Source organism: Balaenoptera borealis, assembly GCF_965194805.1.
Source record: "Balaenoptera borealis genome assembly, chromosome: 6".
Classification (NCBI taxonomy): Eukaryota; Metazoa; Chordata; class Mammalia; order Artiodactyla; family Balaenopteridae; genus Balaenoptera; species Balaenoptera borealis.
The window spans coordinates 29,570,939-29,589,141 of NC_138863.1; the positions used below are offsets into that span (position 1 = coordinate 29,570,939).

General features: G+C 42.4%; 1 protein-coding gene and 1 long non-coding RNA gene across 5 annotated transcripts in view; one reads left to right on the top strand and one right to left on the bottom strand.

The window, feature by feature from the left end:
* Positions 1-5,090, bottom strand: part of ADAM23 (ADAM metallopeptidase domain 23) — a 166,080-nt gene extending 160,990 nt beyond the window's left edge. For all 4 annotated transcript variants that reach the window (XM_082397056.1, XM_082397055.1, XM_082397057.1 and 1 more), the window contains exons 1-2: positions 3,398-5,090; positions 2,063-2,280 (exon numbers count right to left, since the gene is read on the bottom strand). In XM_082397056.1, coding sequence (XP_082253182.1) covers positions 2,063-2,280; positions 3,398-3,611 — 432 coding nt within the window. In that variant the 5' untranslated portion in view covers positions 3,612-5,090. The remainder of the gene's footprint in view (positions 1-2,062; positions 2,281-3,397) is intronic.
* LOC309631140 overlaps positions 1-18,203 on the top strand; it is a 283,441-nt gene that overhangs the window by 229,615 nt on the left and 35,623 nt on the right. The gene's annotated exons all lie outside the window — the stretch shown is intronic.

Genomic DNA, 18,203 nt, shown 5'->3' on the forward strand with positions numbered 1-18,203 from the left:
TCCCAACTCGAGAGGGTTTGTGCATTCCTTAAAATAGGCTTTCAGGCCATTTTTTTTCTTCCTCCAGCACCTTATGCAAAGGCACTGGAATTTGAGAACTTGTCACTTAACCATAGAGGATCTTATTAATTAGTAAGAAAACCATAAAATGGGCCTCAATGCCTTTATCAAGAGGACCTTGGATTCTTCTTCCTTAAAGACACCACCCACTCCTCCTATCAACAAGACAAACGGGTAGACAGGATCCAGGAGTCAAGCCGTCAAGTTACATATGAGCAGATCAGAAAAGGGCCACGAGCAAAGTCTCTCAAAGTCATCTCAGCCAAGGCGGGTAGCAGCCACTTCACAGCACCGTGAAGCAAAGTTAAGTTCTCCAATAACATCCGATATGAAGGAAGCATTTTCTCAGAAGCCTGACTTGTAAATATTAAATATTCAGGCCTCTTGAATTTTACATCAGCTGTTTTGCAATCCTGGGAAAGTCACCTGAAGGCCTTAAATTTCTAACTCCCCATTTGTAAAATAGGAATAAATACTGTTACCACTTACCCATATTTTAGAAAACTAATAAAAACAATGATGCAAACCATAGATACTTTCCTTAAATTCTAGATGTTTAGACAATGACTGTTCTTCTCAACTGAACAGGTATAATCTGTAAGGGTTCAGAACGAGCCTCCCCCAAAATGTGTCACTTTTGCATAAGGATTATTTTGAACTAAAGGCACAATCAAGACCTGCAGGTTCAAGAGAAACTACTGCCCCTCCCTTAACTACCCAGCAGAACTTAAATTGAGGATTTTTCCCAGAAAAGAGTTACTACGAGAGATAAATTTTATCTAAGTGGCCCCATCTATATGGCAGGGCAAACATCTAATTACCAAACATCTGCTCTTTTTATTGTCCTGTGAATGACCCTCCTGTCCTTGGAAGCCCGAGGCCCCTATGCCATTCCTTAGCTCAGGATGGCATATACGCCTCATTTTACCTTTCTGTCTCTGAACCTCTCAGGTATGTGGGGCCTCTGACCCTCACATGTATACATACGAAATTAAATTTGATTTTCTCCTGTTAATCTGTCTCATGTTAATTTAATTCTTGGACCAGCCAGAAGAACCTAGAAGGGTAGAGGAAAGTTTTCTTCCTATCCTACAAGTCCAAAGTAGAATATTTAACATACGGACTCTATTTTCTGCTCCTAATAAAGAAAAGAGGCACTGATAACCCATTGTGGACATCTGCTTGGGGTCCAAAATTTTATTAACTCAAATAATGACTAGTAAGCAGGAAAAAAAAGATCCCTTGAACTCTTCGGATATTAAGCACCTTCATCTTCCACTGAATGCCTTTTTAAAAATCAGTGACACTTTCTGAACCAATCTGCAAGTAAAGCTACTGCTCACAATGAATGCAGATAAAGTCTTGAAGGATTGTGCTGACCAAAACTGGTCTCTATATTATATAAATTGTTTGTTTATATTCACCATAATCTTTTAAAATGTCATATTGTTTACCTACTGAAAATATAACCAAAAAAAAAAGTATGTTTTTCCTACTGACCAACTAAAGAAAGAAAGAGGTTGTTTAAACTTAACCACTCAATTTCTAAATGAAAGACTGATGGGGAATCTGCAGCCCAACAGCTTTTTATAGCAATTTTCTGGGCGCAGATTGAAAGCAGTTTTCGTCATGGGACGTAGAATACTGCACCCTTACATAAAGCCTCACAGATAAAAGTCAGGACCATCAAAATATTCGCTTAACTACTGTTCAGTGTTCAATGCACCTACAAGAAAAATGGACCACATTTCAGCTGTTAAACTTATAAGGCGATAAGAAAATTCCAATTCCAGTTTAGTGTCAGAGAGGAAAGACAAACAGCAACACTATCCCAGTAGATCCCAGGTTAATTCCCTCCAGTTTCTCCCCTATCATAATATTAATTGGTTTCCTAATAAAATGCTACAGCAACATTTGTGAAATGAGATTCTGGCAGAAAATCAAATCAAAGGACAACTAACTCTTCATGGCAGCCACTTTTGCATACCCAGACCCTGCCTACCTTGTTATGTTTTTGCTGGTGTCTTGCCTTCGTGTCAAGAACATGGTAAGGGCTTTCCGAGTCTTGGTTGATGTAATATACGAGTCTTGAAGGCAGTGTGATTTCCTTCTGCATTGCATTGCTGTAACTGCTATTACTGCTGCTATTCTGTTGCAATGTGTTGTCTTCATCTGCCAGGACTCCCAAATTGTTTTCTGCAGTTTCATTCCAATGCAGAGCTGGGGTTGGGGCGGGGGGGGACACAAACATACACAAACACACACGTACCCTATAAATACATAAGTACTAAAATGCATTTTTCCATTAATTGCAAAAACAAAGTTTTCTACTTTTAAGTAGGTAAGGCGTAGAGACACAGGAAAGCAAGTTATTGCAACAGTGAAATGGCCTGGATAGGTTATCAGCCAATAAGGCTTATACAACAATGTACTGTTTATAGTCTTAAATCTATACTTCTAAGTATGGTGGTGGGGCTGAGGGGGAATGGACTTGAAGGAAGGGTCATTAAACGAACATGCTCAGGGATTCTGCCCCTCACCTGCCCCCCTTGAGAGTCTACAGAAGCTCAATGGGACTAGGAGTATCCCACCTGAGAGCTAAGAACGCTCCACAGATAACTTGAGTGCTGAACTCATGAACACGGAATGTTAACCGATTCATTTAACAAAATGGACAATTCCCTTTTCTTTTAACTTTGAGATGAGCAAAAATCTTTTGCCATAGAGGGGTGCAGATGCTGGCAGCTTTCCAATTTCCTCTTATTTTCCTGCCTATGGCCAGCTATCTGCTGTCACTGATGTCCAATCATCAATGTATTGAACATCATATTATCTTCGTTGTTCATTATAATGACAAGCATTTTGAGAAATTACAAGCCAAAGGTTTATATCCCCGAAGTTTCCCTCCCCCACCTTAATTCCAACAGCAGTGAATAAACCCACTAGGCAATCTGAGGAAACACATTACCACTCTTCTCATCACATCCCCCCGCACTCACGTTCAGGCTCCACCACCCAAGAAAAAACTTGCTCCCTCGCTGCATTTCCCAACCACCGGTTTCCCCAAGTTGCACAGAGATCAGTTAGGGACCCCGCCTCCACTGAATACCTTCCAGTGGAACCGGCAGTAATTTAGTGAATGCAACAGAAAAATGGACTTCAAAAAGTGAACTGGAATGAACGCCGGTTTGGGAATGAGAGAGGTGGACAGGCAGAGAGAGGCTCGGAAAGGCCGAGCCCTGGACGTGTCCGGAGCGCACGGACCCGCGTGCCCTTCGCTCTCCTCTGCAGGGCCCCGTGGGCAAGGCAATGCAAAGGGCACCTGGGCCATACCCACCGCTGGGTGCAGCAGCCCGCCAGGCGCGGGGCCGGGATGAGGCGGCGAGCGGAGGCAGCAGGAGAAGTACGAGGAGCAGGCGGCAGGGCGGCGCGCGGGCCGGGGCGCGGACGGGCGCCGGGCCGGCGGGGCCGCCGCGGGAGCAGCTGGAGGCTCGGGGGAGGCTGCAGCCCTCCACGGGCGGCCGCCTGGAGCTGTTGCCGGGTGGCTTCATGGCTCATAGCTCCCGGGCGCCGCTCGGTGTGGCCGGCGAGAGCGCCGGGCTAGGCTGCGGGGAAGGCTGCGGGCGGAGCCGGTCACGCCGGCTCGGCGCGCATGGTGCGGCCGCGGACAGGGGGCTCGGAGCTCGGGGCTAGGGGCTGGGCGGCGCCCCCTCCCCTGCTCGCCTCTCAGCCCCTCCCGGGGTGGCTGCTGAAGAGTCCGGGGGTCCCAGTCGCTCCGCCAACTTGGAGCCTCCCCAGACGCTCCTCCCTCCCTGCGGCGGGCGCGGCAGCTCCAGTGACTGCGGGGGCTGCCGCTGGGGCTGAGGATGCTGAGGCGGCGAGCGGGAGCGAGCGGCGCGGGCGTGCGCCCCGCCCTCGAGAGCGCGCCCGAGCGCGGCTTCGCGTCCTGATGCTGATGCTGTTGCCTGGCACGCGACGCACTGCGCATGCTTTATTGTGGAAGAGAAAGGAGAGAGGGAAAAAAAAGGAGCAGAGTGATGCAGCATCAGAGGTGACGGTGGCACCTCCAGAGTTGGGGGCGGGGGAGAGAGGAAGTTGGCAGTCAGGGATTAGCCAGCGGGGAAGAAAGAAGAGTGTGGGGATTTCCAGGACAGAATGATCTGGAGGAAACAGCCAGCCAGAGAAATTGGCCTGCCTTTTCCACCACCCCAGACCTTACATACCCCCTCCTGTTCCAACAGCCACCTTCTCGGGTAAAACTTAGGCCAAGCATTTCCCTCTGAATCCTTTATTTATTTCCTTCCTGCAAATATATTGATATATAAAGGACTGCAGCCGGGGAGGTAAAAATAGCACTGCTCCTCATTCAGTTTGCCGGCAGCGCGGGGAACGAGGGCTGGTTGGCGCGTGGCGGGCTCGCTGGCCAGATGACGCCCGGCGGCCTTGCAGAGCTCAGGCGCAGGGATCCCCCGAGCTGGGCCCTCCGCCCTGGACTCTGTCGCCCGGGCCTCTGTCGCCCGGGCCTCTGTTACCCAGGCTTGTGCCCAGGGCCTTTGCGGAAAGCAGATGGAGCTCAAAAGTTCAGAAAGGATGACTGGACGTGTTCCGGAAGGATTTAGAAATTCTGGCGGGGAAGAAATAGGGAGATGAGAAACCGAGTGTGTGGCAGCTATCATGGGAAATCCAGCATTTGTCGAACCGGTGGGCGGGCGTGCATCGGAGAGGGCACATTGCAGATTTTGAGATCTGGTCCTGACTTGTGCAGAGAAAGAAAGATTTTTCTCTCACTGCTGTAAAAAATGAAAAAAAAAAAAAAAAAAAAGTCCCTGAATTGGGTGGATGAGCAGCAACTAAATACGATGGTTTCAAATCAGGGCCCGTGGCATATTTCTGCCCCCGAACTCCCATAATGCAAGCATTCACTTGTTCGCCCTCCCAATGACAGTCTGAGTAATAACAATGTCGTCTTTCTCCGTTATGTGTATTTAAAATGGAGATAATACCATCTACTCTGGGGGATCAAGAATCTCACAATAGGGCTTCCCTGGTGGCGCAGTGGTTGAGAATCTGCCTACCAATGCAGGGGACCCGGATTCGAGCCCTGGTCTGGGAAGATCCCACATGCCGTGGAGCAACTGGGCCCGTGAGCCACAATTACTGAGCCTGCGCGTCTGGAGCCTGTGCTCCGCAACAAGAGAGGCCACGATAGTGAGAGGCCCGCGCACCGCGATGAAGAGTGGCCCCCGCTTGCCACAACTAGAGAAAGCCCTCGCACAGAAACGAAGACCCAACACATCCATAAATAAATAAATAAACAAATACTTAAAAAAAAAAAAAAAGAATCTCACAATAAAGAGAAAGGACGTGGGTATAATGCACCACAGCAATGACAGGACTCGGTATTGTTAGCTGTCTTCTCCACCCCCAGTTAACAGAGGGAAGGGGGAGCAAGACAGACGAGACAGACACACACACACACACAGACCAGAGATCTCAGAATTGTTAGAGAATTAAGCACTAATATTGGCTCTTCCTCTTTCTATCAGAGCTAGGATATCAATTTGTTATCACACATTTATTCATGTGAACTTGTCATTGATGCTACCTCCCCCAAATGTGGGCAGCAACAGTTTTCCTTTTGGCTCAGTTTGTGTCCCTAGAACCTAGCGTGGTGTTTGTGGCACAGAGAAGTCTCTCAAAATATGTCATGAATGAATAGACCAGCGGTGGTACCAGTAGCAGGAGGCACATGGGGCAAAATGGTGAACATGCCCACCTCCCCATAGTTCCTACTTGCAGCTCAGTGCTCTTGGGGGTGTCTCCCTCAAGACAAGCATGTCCTGGCTAGGTTTTCCCAATTTATATTTGATATAATGATATAATCCCGGAAAAGGGCTTGGGGGCAAAGGAGGTGGACAAGGAATGAGAAGGGAAAAGGAAATGAAAGGCAAAAGATGCCCAGAGGCAAAGTTCTTTAAAAGGCATCTCTTACAATTGAGTAACAACCTCTCAAACCCTCTTCCAATTAATAAAGCCGTGAGTTACCCAGACCACCTGCATACCAACAAGTCAGCAGTCACCATTCCATGCACTTGGGGAACAGGATAAGGACTGAATTCCATTTCTAGTAAGGAGCGGAAGTATTTGCAAAAAAAAAAAAAAGATGTTTTTCTTTTGCACTGTAATCCAAAAACTGCATTTATTTACAGAACTTTAATGTTTACAGACTCGACCAGAGCCTAGATAATGTATTAGTAAATGAGATAGTGAGTCAGAGAAGGAGTAAATCACTCAGAAAAGAATGTACTAGAAGTTTGGCCCTTAAACCATATATTTAAGGGGAGGTTAAGAACAGAATCAAATATTCTTTAAGCAGTTAATTTGTTCGATTTAGTAATAGTCTCATTAGGTAGCTTGGAATGTTTATTGTTAGAGAGTCTAGTTCTAAATAGTCTCCTCTGTGCTTATAATATTTGGTAATTTTGTCCATCATCATCTACTGCTTTGCTCTATATTCATGTCTGTGCATATCATCTTTCCCCTGTCAAAAAACACTGAGACTTAAGCTGTGTCTCATTCATCCCTGATCTGTAGAGCCTAGCATAGTACCCAGAATGGAGTCAGCATTTGATAAATATGTATTGGGTAGAGGGGCACTCACAGGTAGGAGGGAGGGATTCAGCAAGCTGGAGTGGAATGAAGGGAGGAATGTACCAGAAGTTTGGGTGCTGTAATAGCTCTGGTTAGACATGTGTGCTGGATCCCAAGAGCATCAGGGACCACTGGAGTGGCCTGGTGAACTTAGTAGATGCGAAAAACTGCTGTAGTCGTAGGTGAAAGCAAGCGGCCAGAAGGTCCATGGGAAGAAAATTACAGCAAGCGATATGGATACGAAGTGAACACAAGGAAGGGTGTGTGCAAGCAGCGTCCACAAAGGGTAGCCGTGCTACTCGCAGAAGTGGTTCAGCTGGGCCGGTGAGGGAAGACACCAGAAGTCCTCTCTTTGCTATCATTTGTTGCAGGGGGCAGACCGGACCTGCCTTGAAACCAGTGAGGAAACTGGGCCTGCACAAGAGCAAGTAAAAGGGTAGAAATATTAGATTTGGAAGGCATCTGCCTCAACAGGGCTGAAATTCTGGGAGAGAAGGTAGAAAAAAGGATCACAGAAGAGGGGCCTTGGAAGATGAAAGCAGGTGAAAAAGTAGGGCAATGTAGCCAAGTAGATTCACAACAGCAATTAGAATGGATAAATCATTTGACCAAAAAGCCAAGGTCAAAGAAGGTGTGCAGCAAATTGGTGGATGGCGATGATGCTGAGGAGAGGTCTGGGGGAGTGAGAGCAACTGCACAAACGAGGGTCAAAGGGCGGCAGCTCTGATTCAAGGGCAGCTCCATCCAGAGAGCTGGCTGGGAGCAGAGAATTCCGTTACAGACTCTGCTAGAGGAGGTTCTTCATTCTCTTTTTAGACTGGCTGTGAAGACCGATTTTACAAGTGAAAATTAATGCCTCCAAGGGAAAAAGTGTGATGAGAAAAACAACTTTTGTTTCTCTGACTTGCTGCAGAGGCATTTTACAGTATGATAACCCTGCTCGCACTCAGAGTCTGAACAATGTGGATAAGGGCTTGACTTCAGGATTCCTGCCTTAAGTGCGCATTGTGCTTTTCCTGGGCACCTCTTCACATAGCTACTTAGAGTTAAGCCCGTGAAAAGTCAGTGACCTCCGCCCCAACCTTCTTAGAAGTGATAGCTGCTTGCTGCCCTCTTTATCTCCTGCTCACTGGTGACCTGGGACAGAGGACTGCCCTTCCCCCAGCTCATTACCTCCCACCCCCAGCTTCTGGGATCTGTAAGTAATAAATCTTGTGACTCTGCTTCCTTTGTGTGGGTGTACTGAAACTGTGCCTTCAATCCACATGACCCTAGGGATTACACTTCGCCAAAGTGGGATCTCGGATGCTGAGAGAGCTACCTGCCTGCCCATGTGGGTGACTTGTGCCCCACACCCCGCCCCGACCTTTCAGTGGGTCATAATCTGCATGTTCTTAGTTCAGTCCCCCAGCTCCGGCTTCTCAACACAAGACAGCGTACTTTCTGGTAAAAGCCAAAAATAAGTGAGCTCTATTATTTGTACTTTCCGCATTGTTCTGGGGTCAGCAAACATTTTCTCTAAAGAGTCATATAGTAAATATTTTAGACCTTGTGTGCCATATGGTTTCTGATGCATATTCTTGGTATTTTTTTACAACACTTAAAAAAAATGTAAAAATCATGCAGCCTGCAGGCCCTAGTTTGTCAACCTACCATTTTAAACTATGTATATATTTATATTGACTTAAGGTTAAACTTTTTTATCAACTGCATTAATATGCTTGTGAGCAGAAAAGCATGTGCAACAGTATACATAGCTCTAACTGCAAAAGAGCTAGCTCTTCACTGAACTTTACTATTTGTTTAATCAGTAATTGCTTATTTCTTAAGAACATTCAGCACTTGAAGGGATTCCTAAAGAAAGAAGCATTCCTCCATTTCGAGATCATTTCCAGACTTAGACAACGGAGAGAAATGTCAGAAATCATTCGCCAAAAAAATACAGATACAGAAAAGATTCCAGACTTTTTTCTTTTTTTTTTTTTTTGCCAAGATGTATTTTCTGGTGAGCAGAGAGATGCTGAATGAAGGCTACAGTCATGACAGGTCAGCGGATGGAGTAACACACCCAGTGACAGCCCTTTCTGGAGCCCATCACTATAAGTGCCCTGCGTTTGTGTTCCTCAAACTCAGTCCTGAAGAGTGGCTGCAAGGTAGCCAGTATAGAGAGCCGAACAGGCAGCCTTGAAGATCATGAAAAATAAGTCTGCGAGTCTATGTTAAATACACCTGCTCATTCTGAGGGACAGACCGCAGTGGGCCAATTTCAGAAGTCAAGGTGTGACTTTACTCAACACTACTGGGCAAAGCAAAAGTATTTATTACCAAAACTGCAATGGTCACAGACATATTTCTTTTTTTTTTTTTTTTTTTTTTGGCCACATTGGGTCTTCGTTTCTGCACGCGGGCTTTCTCTAGTTACAGCAAGCGGCAGCTACTCTTCACTGCAGTGCACGGGCTTCTCATTGCAGTGGCTTCTCTTGTCGCGGAGCATGGGCTCTAGGTGCACAGGCTTCAGTAGTTGTGGCTCACGGGCTCAGTAGTTGTGGCTCGCGGGCTCTAGAGCGCAGGATCATAGTTGTGGCGCACGGGCTTAGTTGCTCCGTGGCATGTGGGATCTTCCCGGACCAGGGCTCGAACCCATGTTCCCTGCATTGGCAGGAGGATTCTTAACCACTGCACCACCAGGGAAGTCTGACATATTTCTAAAAGAATAGTTGAACAGACAAAAATGTGTCATAGTGTCAAAGCGTGAAAATATCTGAAGAAAGATAACCACTGGAGACACGTAAAATTTAGTTCTTAAGGGATATTATGTTAAACGAAGGTTAAGTAGGAACAGGATACATTTTTAAAACAGTTGATTTTTCTCCCCACTATGCAAACATTCGGCTAGTTTATCGCAGTTTGGTGCACTTACAAGCTGTAGTACAAAGGGATAAACAAGCATGTCGTGATGACTTGTGGGGATGAACTATGCTATGCAAAACTTGGAAGAATTGTGTTTATTGAGAATAATCACTGAGGTGACATGTCATTATTAAACCCTCTCTGGGTCACAGAGCAGCACTTGGGTTTCTGCAGAAGTAAATTGCTATGTACTAATAGGGGAAGGAAGTCCTCAACTACTTTTAGAGACTGCAAGTAAATTTTATATAAAAGGTTAGAATCCCATCAGCAGAATTAATATACTAGTGCTAATCCCTAGCATTTGCATAACAATAGTTAAACCCTTTAATAAAGCCTGCTTTAATCATTACTATGTGTTTACACATCGCAAAGTGCTTTTATCTATTTTATTAGATCTTCAATTCTGTCACACAGAGAAGACAGTTATTGCTATTCTTTTTAGGAGCTCCATCTTGGATGCAAGGACACTAAGGCCCCCTGGTTTTTGCAGTGATCCTCAATCCTGGCTGCACATTCTAATCACCTGGAAAGCTTTAACAATCTATTGATGGCTGAGTATTTAGAATCTTCAGGACTGGAATCCAACATCAGTGTTTTACAATTCCTCCCAGTTTAATTGAATGTGAAGCAGAGTTAAGATACACTAGGTAGAGGGATTTCCCAAGATCACACACCAGAACAAGACATCAAGAACTCGAATTGGAACCCTGAATTCAAGTCCTGCGCTGTTCCAAAGGTCTTCTTCCCTATTTCTGCTTTTATAACAAGTTAACCCTGAACGAGGAAAGCTTAAAAAATTAGCTTAGTACAATTGCTGCAAAATCTAAGAAAATACAGCATTAGAAAACATTTGAGCCAGAAGTTACCTTTGAAGTCATATAGGAGTTCAAACCCATTGTTGTAGAAACAAAGATGCAGACCTTATTGCCCAAGGTCACACCAATCTGTGGTGACTTGGGACTGGATTCAGAGTCCCCTTTTCCAGGCTTTCCAGTACTTTTCATTGTACTTTGTAAATAGTTTGTTTTTAAAAAATTGACTTGCAAAAATCCTGGTCAGTCTGCAATGTAATTCATTTCCGGTCTTCCACTTGACATTGCTATGTAAAGATAAAGAAGGACATAGCTACCAGGTCTAGGTCCCAACAGCATCAGTTCCTCTAAGCCCAGTTCCATAGCTTGGCAGCATAACTATGGGGAGAGGTGCCACACATCTTTGGAGGTAATTCATTCAAATAAAATACCTATTGTTCTCCTACTTCTCTTGTCTTTTGTGTCTCAAATATTTCCAAGGGACAATTTTCTCATCCAATGAGTTTCTTGTAATACCCTCAGTATATCCTAAGAATTCAACAACTGCAGCATCTTAAATCATGTTTTAGGTAGTGCCAAATTTGGTGAGAAACAAAAAAGAACACAGGAAATAATAACAAACAGAAGGAGGAGGAAGAAAAGATTATTTATGCAGCACCTGCAAGATGTGCTAGATACCCTGTTAAGCACTTTACCTGAATGATCTCGTTTAATCCTCATGCAGTTCTATGAAGGAGCCACTATCCCATTTTGACTGATGAGGGAACTGAGGCTTGTAGAAGTCAAATAATTTATCCAGGGTCATATGAAGCAGGACTGGGTCAGGAAGCATGTTTGCCTAACTCCAAAGAATAAACTCCCAACCATAACATAATGACTCACAAACCCTATCAATTTATCAAGTGTAGTAATAAAATTCACCAAAAAATTACTAAAATTCAATCCTCTACCCATTCCACATTTAATTAGAAATTAATTTTGTTTGAAACTGGAGCTGAAAAACACTGATGCTGTATAATTTATTTGGCCACAGCCCCAAAACAAAACACTTAAAACGATCTGAAATTTTCTTCAAAAGCATTTTGAAATCATGGCACTTGGCTATAAATAGAATTTTTAATTTTATTTTTGTCTGTTTAAAACCACAGACACATTGACTCATGCACAAAATGTTCTGAATTATGTTCCTTACTTCACATTACAGACTTTTGAATACAGCCATTCTATACAATTATTTGTATAACTCCAAAACAAAACCTAATTATGGTCCAGATATTTGTTTCTTACATTGAAATAGCATTCCACAAGAGAGGGCCAAGATCCTCCCTTACCAGAGAATTTAATTTTTTCTAAATTTTAAATTAACCAACATAGCCACCTATTCAATTTAGTTTAATTATAATTATAACTAGCAACATTTATTAATCTACCTTTATCAATTAATATTAGCTTTTGCCAGCATATTAGCATGTTCAGATTTCTAATGACATAACAAAGAAAGCTTAAACCCTGATCAGCATTCATTAAATATTTTTATATTGTTGTTCTGAGGCAAAAAGAATGGCTAACACATAGCTCCTTAAATCATATAATTTGCTTTTGCACAATTTTGTCATTTACTATATTGCAGCACATACATTAAAACTGAACTAGCTATATTATTCCTGTTAGATTGTCATGGTGTTAGACTATTCATGTCATGGATATAGACATGACTTGGAGATAGAAAACAAATGATAGAGACAGACAATCACTTCTCTAGAAGAAAAAGATAAACTCTAGCCTTCTCCAGACTCCAATTCTAAGACTTTGTGTTTGTTATTCTGATAAATTATCTGAGAGATAGATTGCATGCTGAAAATGCCCTTGCAGAAACCATGAAGTTTTTCCATGTAATAAAATGTTTGGATGAACTGAGATAAACTGTAAACAAAATGTTTTGAAGCTGTGTGACCTGGCCAAAAAAACTAAGAAAAGAATTTCAATATCAACAAGTAAGTTTTGGAAAAACTAATCTAAACTATTTGTATATCTAAATAGCTATACATCCCACTCTCAAATATCACGGCACACGTAGCTTATTATCCATATCACAGCTGGCAATAACACACACACACACACACACACACACACACACACACTCCACACCAACATGAGAAACAGACTGTGGAGTTGACTGTCCTTGAACAAAACAACTTTATTTTAAAATGCCAACAAAACAATATTGATAACCAAATAGAAAATATGATCAAAATTACACCAAACTGGGCTTCCCTGGTGGCGCAGTGGTTGAGAGTCTGCCTGCCAATGCAGGGGATACGGGTTCGAGCCCTGGTCTGGGAAGATTCCACATGCCGTGGAGCGGCTAGGCCCATGAGCCACAATTGCTGAGCCTGCGCGTCTGGAGCCTGTGCTCCGCAACAAGAGAGGCCGCGATAGTGAGAGGCCCACGCACCGCGATGAAGAGTGGTCCCCACTTGCTACAACTAGAGAAAGCCCTCGCACAGAAACGAAGACCCAACACAGCCATAAATAAATAAATTAATTAATTAATTAAAAAAAAAATTAAACCAAACTGTGATGCACAAGCCCTAAAAATAAATTGGACATGATCCAGGAGTATTTCTGTTTGCTACGGCAAAATGTTAAAAACAACAACACTAGCAACAAGATACAGGCATACCTCATTTTATTGCACTTTGCTTTATTGTGCTTCACAGATGTGGCATTTTTTACAAATTCAAAGTTTGTGGCAACTCTGCATCAAGCAAGTTATCAGCGCCATTTTTCCACCAGCATTAGCTCACTTCCTGTCTCTGTGCCACGTTTTGGTAATTCTCACAATATTTCAAACTTTTTCATTATTATTATATTTTTTATGGTTATCTATGATCAGTGATCTTTGATGTTACTATCGTAATTGTTTGGGGGTACCACAAAACATGCCCTTATAAGATAGGGAACTGAATAAATGTTGTGTGTGTTCTGACTCTTCGCCAACTGGCCATTCCCCTGTCTCTGTCCGTCTCCTTGGGTCTCCTTAATCCCGGAGACACAACATATTGAAACTAGGGCAGTTAATAATCCTACTATAGCCCATTGAACACTTGTTCAAGTGAAAGGAAGAGGCGCACATCTCTCACTTTAAATCAAAAACTAGAAATGATTAAGTTTAATGAGGAAGGCACATGGAAAGCTGAGATAAGCCGAGAGCTAAGCTACTTGTGCCAAAGAGTTAGCCAAGTTGTGATGCAAAGGAAAAGTTCTTGAAGGAAATGAAAAGTGCTACTCCAGGAGCACACGAACGATAAGAAAGTGAAACAGCCCTTGTTGCTGATACAGAGAAGGTTTGAGTGGTCTGGATAGAGGATCAAACGAGACACATTTCTTTAAGCCAGAGCAAGGCTCTTACTCTCTTCAATTCTGTGAAAGCTGAGAGATGTAAGGAAGCTGCAGAAGAAGAGTTTGAAGCAAGCAGAGGTTGGTTCATAAGATTTAAGGGAAGACGACATCTCCATAACATAAAAGTGCAAGGTGAAGCAGCAAGTGCTGATGTAGGGACTTCCCTGGTGGTGCAGTGGTTAAGAATCCCCCTGCCAATGCAAGGGACACGGGTTCGAGTCCTGGTCTGGGAAGATCCCGCATGCCTCGGAGTAACTAAGCCCATGTGCCACAACTACTGAGCCTGCGCTCTAGAGCCTGTGAGCCACAACTACTGAGCCCACGTGCCACAACTACTGAAGCCCACACACCTAGAGCCCGTGCTCCACAAGAGAAGTCACCACAATGAGAAGCCCACGCACTGCAACAAAGAGTAGCCCCCACTAGCCGCAACTAGAGAAAGCCCACGTGCAGCAACAAAGACCCAACACAGCCCAAAGTAAATAAATAAATAAATAAATAATTTTTTTAAAGTGTTGATGTAGAAGCTGCAGCAAGTTATCCAGAAGATCTAACTAAGATAATTAATGAAGGTGGCTACACTAAACAACAGATTTTCAATGTAGATGAAACAGCTTTATATTGGAAGAATATGCCATCTAGGACTTCCATAGCTAGAGAGGAGAAGTCAATGCTTGGCTTCAAAAGACAGGCTGTCTCTCTTGTTTGTTAGAGGCTAATGCAGCTGGTGACTTTAACTGAAGCCAATGCCCATTTACCATTCTAAAAATCCTAGGTCCCTTAAGAATTATCCTAAATCTACTCTGCTTGTGCTCTCTAAATGAGAGAACAAAGAATGACAGCACATCTGTTTACAACACGGTTTACTGAATATTTTAGGCCCACCGTTGAGACCTACTGCTCAGAAAAAAAAGATTCCTTACAGCTCATTGGCAATGTACCTAGTCACCAAGAGCTCTTAGGGGGATGTACAACGTTACAGATTAATGTTGTTTTCATACCTGCTAACACAACATCCATTCTGCAACCCATGGATCAGGGAGTAATTTAGACTTTCAAGTCTTATTATTTGAGAAATACAAAGCTATAGCTGCTAGAGACAATGATTCCTCTGATGGATCTGGGCAAAGTCAGTTGAAATCCTTCTGGAAGAGATTCACCATTCTAGATGTTATTAAGAATATTAGCAAAAAAAAAAAAAAAAAAAAGAATACTGGCGATTCCTGGGAAGAGGTCAAAATATTAACATTAACAGGGGTTTGGAAGAAGTTGATTATAACCTGTAAGGATGACTTTGAGGGGTTCAAGACTTCATTGGAGGAAGTAATTGCAGATGTGGTGGAAATAGCAAGAGAACTAGAATTAGAAGTGGAGTCTAAAGATGTGACTGAATTGCTGCCATCTCATGATAAAACTTTAATGGATGAAAAGTCGTTTCTTATGGATGAGCAAAGAAAGTGGTTTCTTGAGATGGAATCTACTCCTGGTGAAGGTGCTGTGAAGATTGTTGAAATGACAACAAAGGATTTAGAATATTACATACACTTAGTTGATAAAGCAGTAGCAGGATTTGAGAGGATTGACTCCAATTTTGAAAGAATTTCCACTGTGGGTAAAATGCCGTCAAACAGCACTGCACGCTACAGAGAAATTTTTCATGAAAAGAAGAGATCATCGATGTGGCACACTTCATTATTGCCTTATTTTAAGAAACTGCCACAGCCAGCCCAGCCTTCAGCATCCACCATCCTGATTATTCAGCAGCCATCAACATCGAGGCAAAAGTCTCCACCAGCAAAAAGATTTCCACTCGCTGAAGGTTCATGCGATGGTTAGCATTTTTTTAGCAATAAAGTATTTTTTAATTAAGGTGTGTATGTTGTTGGGTTTGTTTTTTTTTTTTTTTTTTTGACATAGTGCTTTTGTACACTTAATAGACTGAAGTGTAGTGTAAACATAACTTTCATATGCACCGGGAAGCCAAAAATTTCATGTGACTTGCTTTAGTGCAATACTCGCTTTGTTGTGGTGGTCTGGAACCGAACCCACAATATCTCCGAGGTATGCCTGTATTTTTACAACATTTTATTTTAAAAGGTACGCAGTAATATCTGTTAAAGTTAAATGTTCGGGAAGGGCTTTAGTGCTTTTTAACATTTTGTAATTTTGTTTAACATTTTGTAATTTAAATAGATGTAGCATGCACTCGAAACCAAAAACTTCGTTTGACTCGCTTTACTGCAACATTCGCTTTATTGCGGTGATCTAAAACCTAACAGCAATATCTCGGAGGTCTGCCTGTAGCGCAACTGACATGGAGCTGGGCTGCCCAGATGCCACTGAAGAAAGGACTTGTTGCCCCAGCTGCTGGGAGTGGTGTCAGCAGACAGCCCTTAGGTGTCAGCCCTTTTAGGGACTGCTTCAGTAGCAGAGAGTAATGCCATTCCCAGGGGTGCTCAGGGTCACACCATCCCCTGAGTGATCCACATGCAATAACAGGCCGGGATATAAAAGCCTGCCCATTTTGGCTCGCACTGCCAGCTGTAGCAGATGAAAATACAAGACAGCCAGCTAAATTTGAATTTCAGATAAACAATGAATAATCTTTTAGTAGAAGTATGTCCCATTCGAATTTGAATCTGAAATTCAAATCTAACTGTGTGTCCTGTATTTTATCTGGCAGCCATAATTTACCCTAACGCAGTAAAACTCTGATGAGCCATTTTCACTCCACAGCCCCCTGTGGGGTGTGCCAACACAGCTCTTAGGTCAGCTCTCCTTCTCCCTTTGCCTCCCTCCTCCCCCACCCTTCCACAGGGCATTGATCCCAATGCTTTTCCATAAAAAACATCCTGTATGCCAAACTCCATCTTTGAGTCTGCTTCCCAGAGACCCCAACCTGCAACAGAATGCAACAACCATCTGTTCTGCCCAACTTTTGAAAGATGCAGATCATAAAAATAATACCACAAAAGTTCTCCTAAATCTAAAATGACAAGAAAATAATTACTAAGTAAATGTTTAACTGATGGTTACATTTTTTAAGTTTTAAAAAATATTCATTTATTCATTTAGAATAATATTAATAACCCATTACATATCAAAAGAAATAGTATATTTTTATAAAAATAACTATTTCCAAAATAAAATAGTGTAGTGAGAACAGTGGATCTCTTTATATTTTATATTTTTGCAAGTTGCATTCTTGTCGGTCTTTTGAGAAGATTGTTGGATTTTCATGTCTGTTTCTGCATTTAATTTGTTATTATGGTTAAAGGATATGAAAAAATTCAGCCTCACACATATATATATGAGTATTTTTAATAATCTTTTCAGATAATTATGGATTTTCATCTTTGATGCTAAACTAAAACTACACGAGTGTTGGTTTCTGAAAGGTTAGTTGCAATGTAGAACCTAAAACCCTGTCATTGAATATTTTTGTACTCTGTTTCATTAAAATACATAGGTCTGTCTTGCATACTTAATTGATGGTTATTTTAACCAGCATGTTCACTTTAGGTGGGTGGTATTTATGATAAAGGAGAGCTAGAATTTTTCCAAACTTTATATAAACTATGCTATATTTGAGCCCTTGTGTAATCAACACGTATAGACATTCCTTTCCATTTTATAGGACTTAATTTTATTATCTTTTAAAGAGGAAATACTGTAGTTAATCTTTGATTTATTTAATATGGTATTTCATGTTTTAAGTGAAGAAGGCAACCCTCAATTATAACATTATTCTTTGGGGAGTACACAGTCGATTTTGTGGTGATTTGCTATATTGAAGGGCTTACAGAAAATGCATTTTAGCAAAAACCAGGAACTAAGAGCAGCAGAAAGGCAGTACAGTACAGTGGCAGGAGCATGCAATTTATGATTGGAAGTCACGTCTCATCACAGTGTTATGAGGAATTTTAAAAGGCGTATACATGCAATCACTAGATAAACTCTAACATACTGCAAACTTGTCAATTATCATATTTTGGAATTTACACTTAGTTAAATGTTTGTGGTTGATATAAATTATTAAAGCAGGGGGACTTCCCTGGTGGTCCAGTAGTTGAGATTCCACGCTTCCAGTGCAGGGGGCACGGGTTTGATCCCTGGTCCAGGAATTAATATCTCACATGCCACGTGGTGTGGCCAAAAAATAAACAAATAAATAAATAAAGATGCAGATTTGACAATCCAGTTCTTCTCTAACATCAACATAATGTTTATTAAAAAAAAAAATTATTGAAGGGAAGTAACAGGTTGACATATGGCTCTGATATTTGATATTTATGTCATGGAAGAAAAAGAGGCTTTATTGTAGCATGAGCCTTGAGACAGATCATGGGCTTTAGTTTGGTGATACCC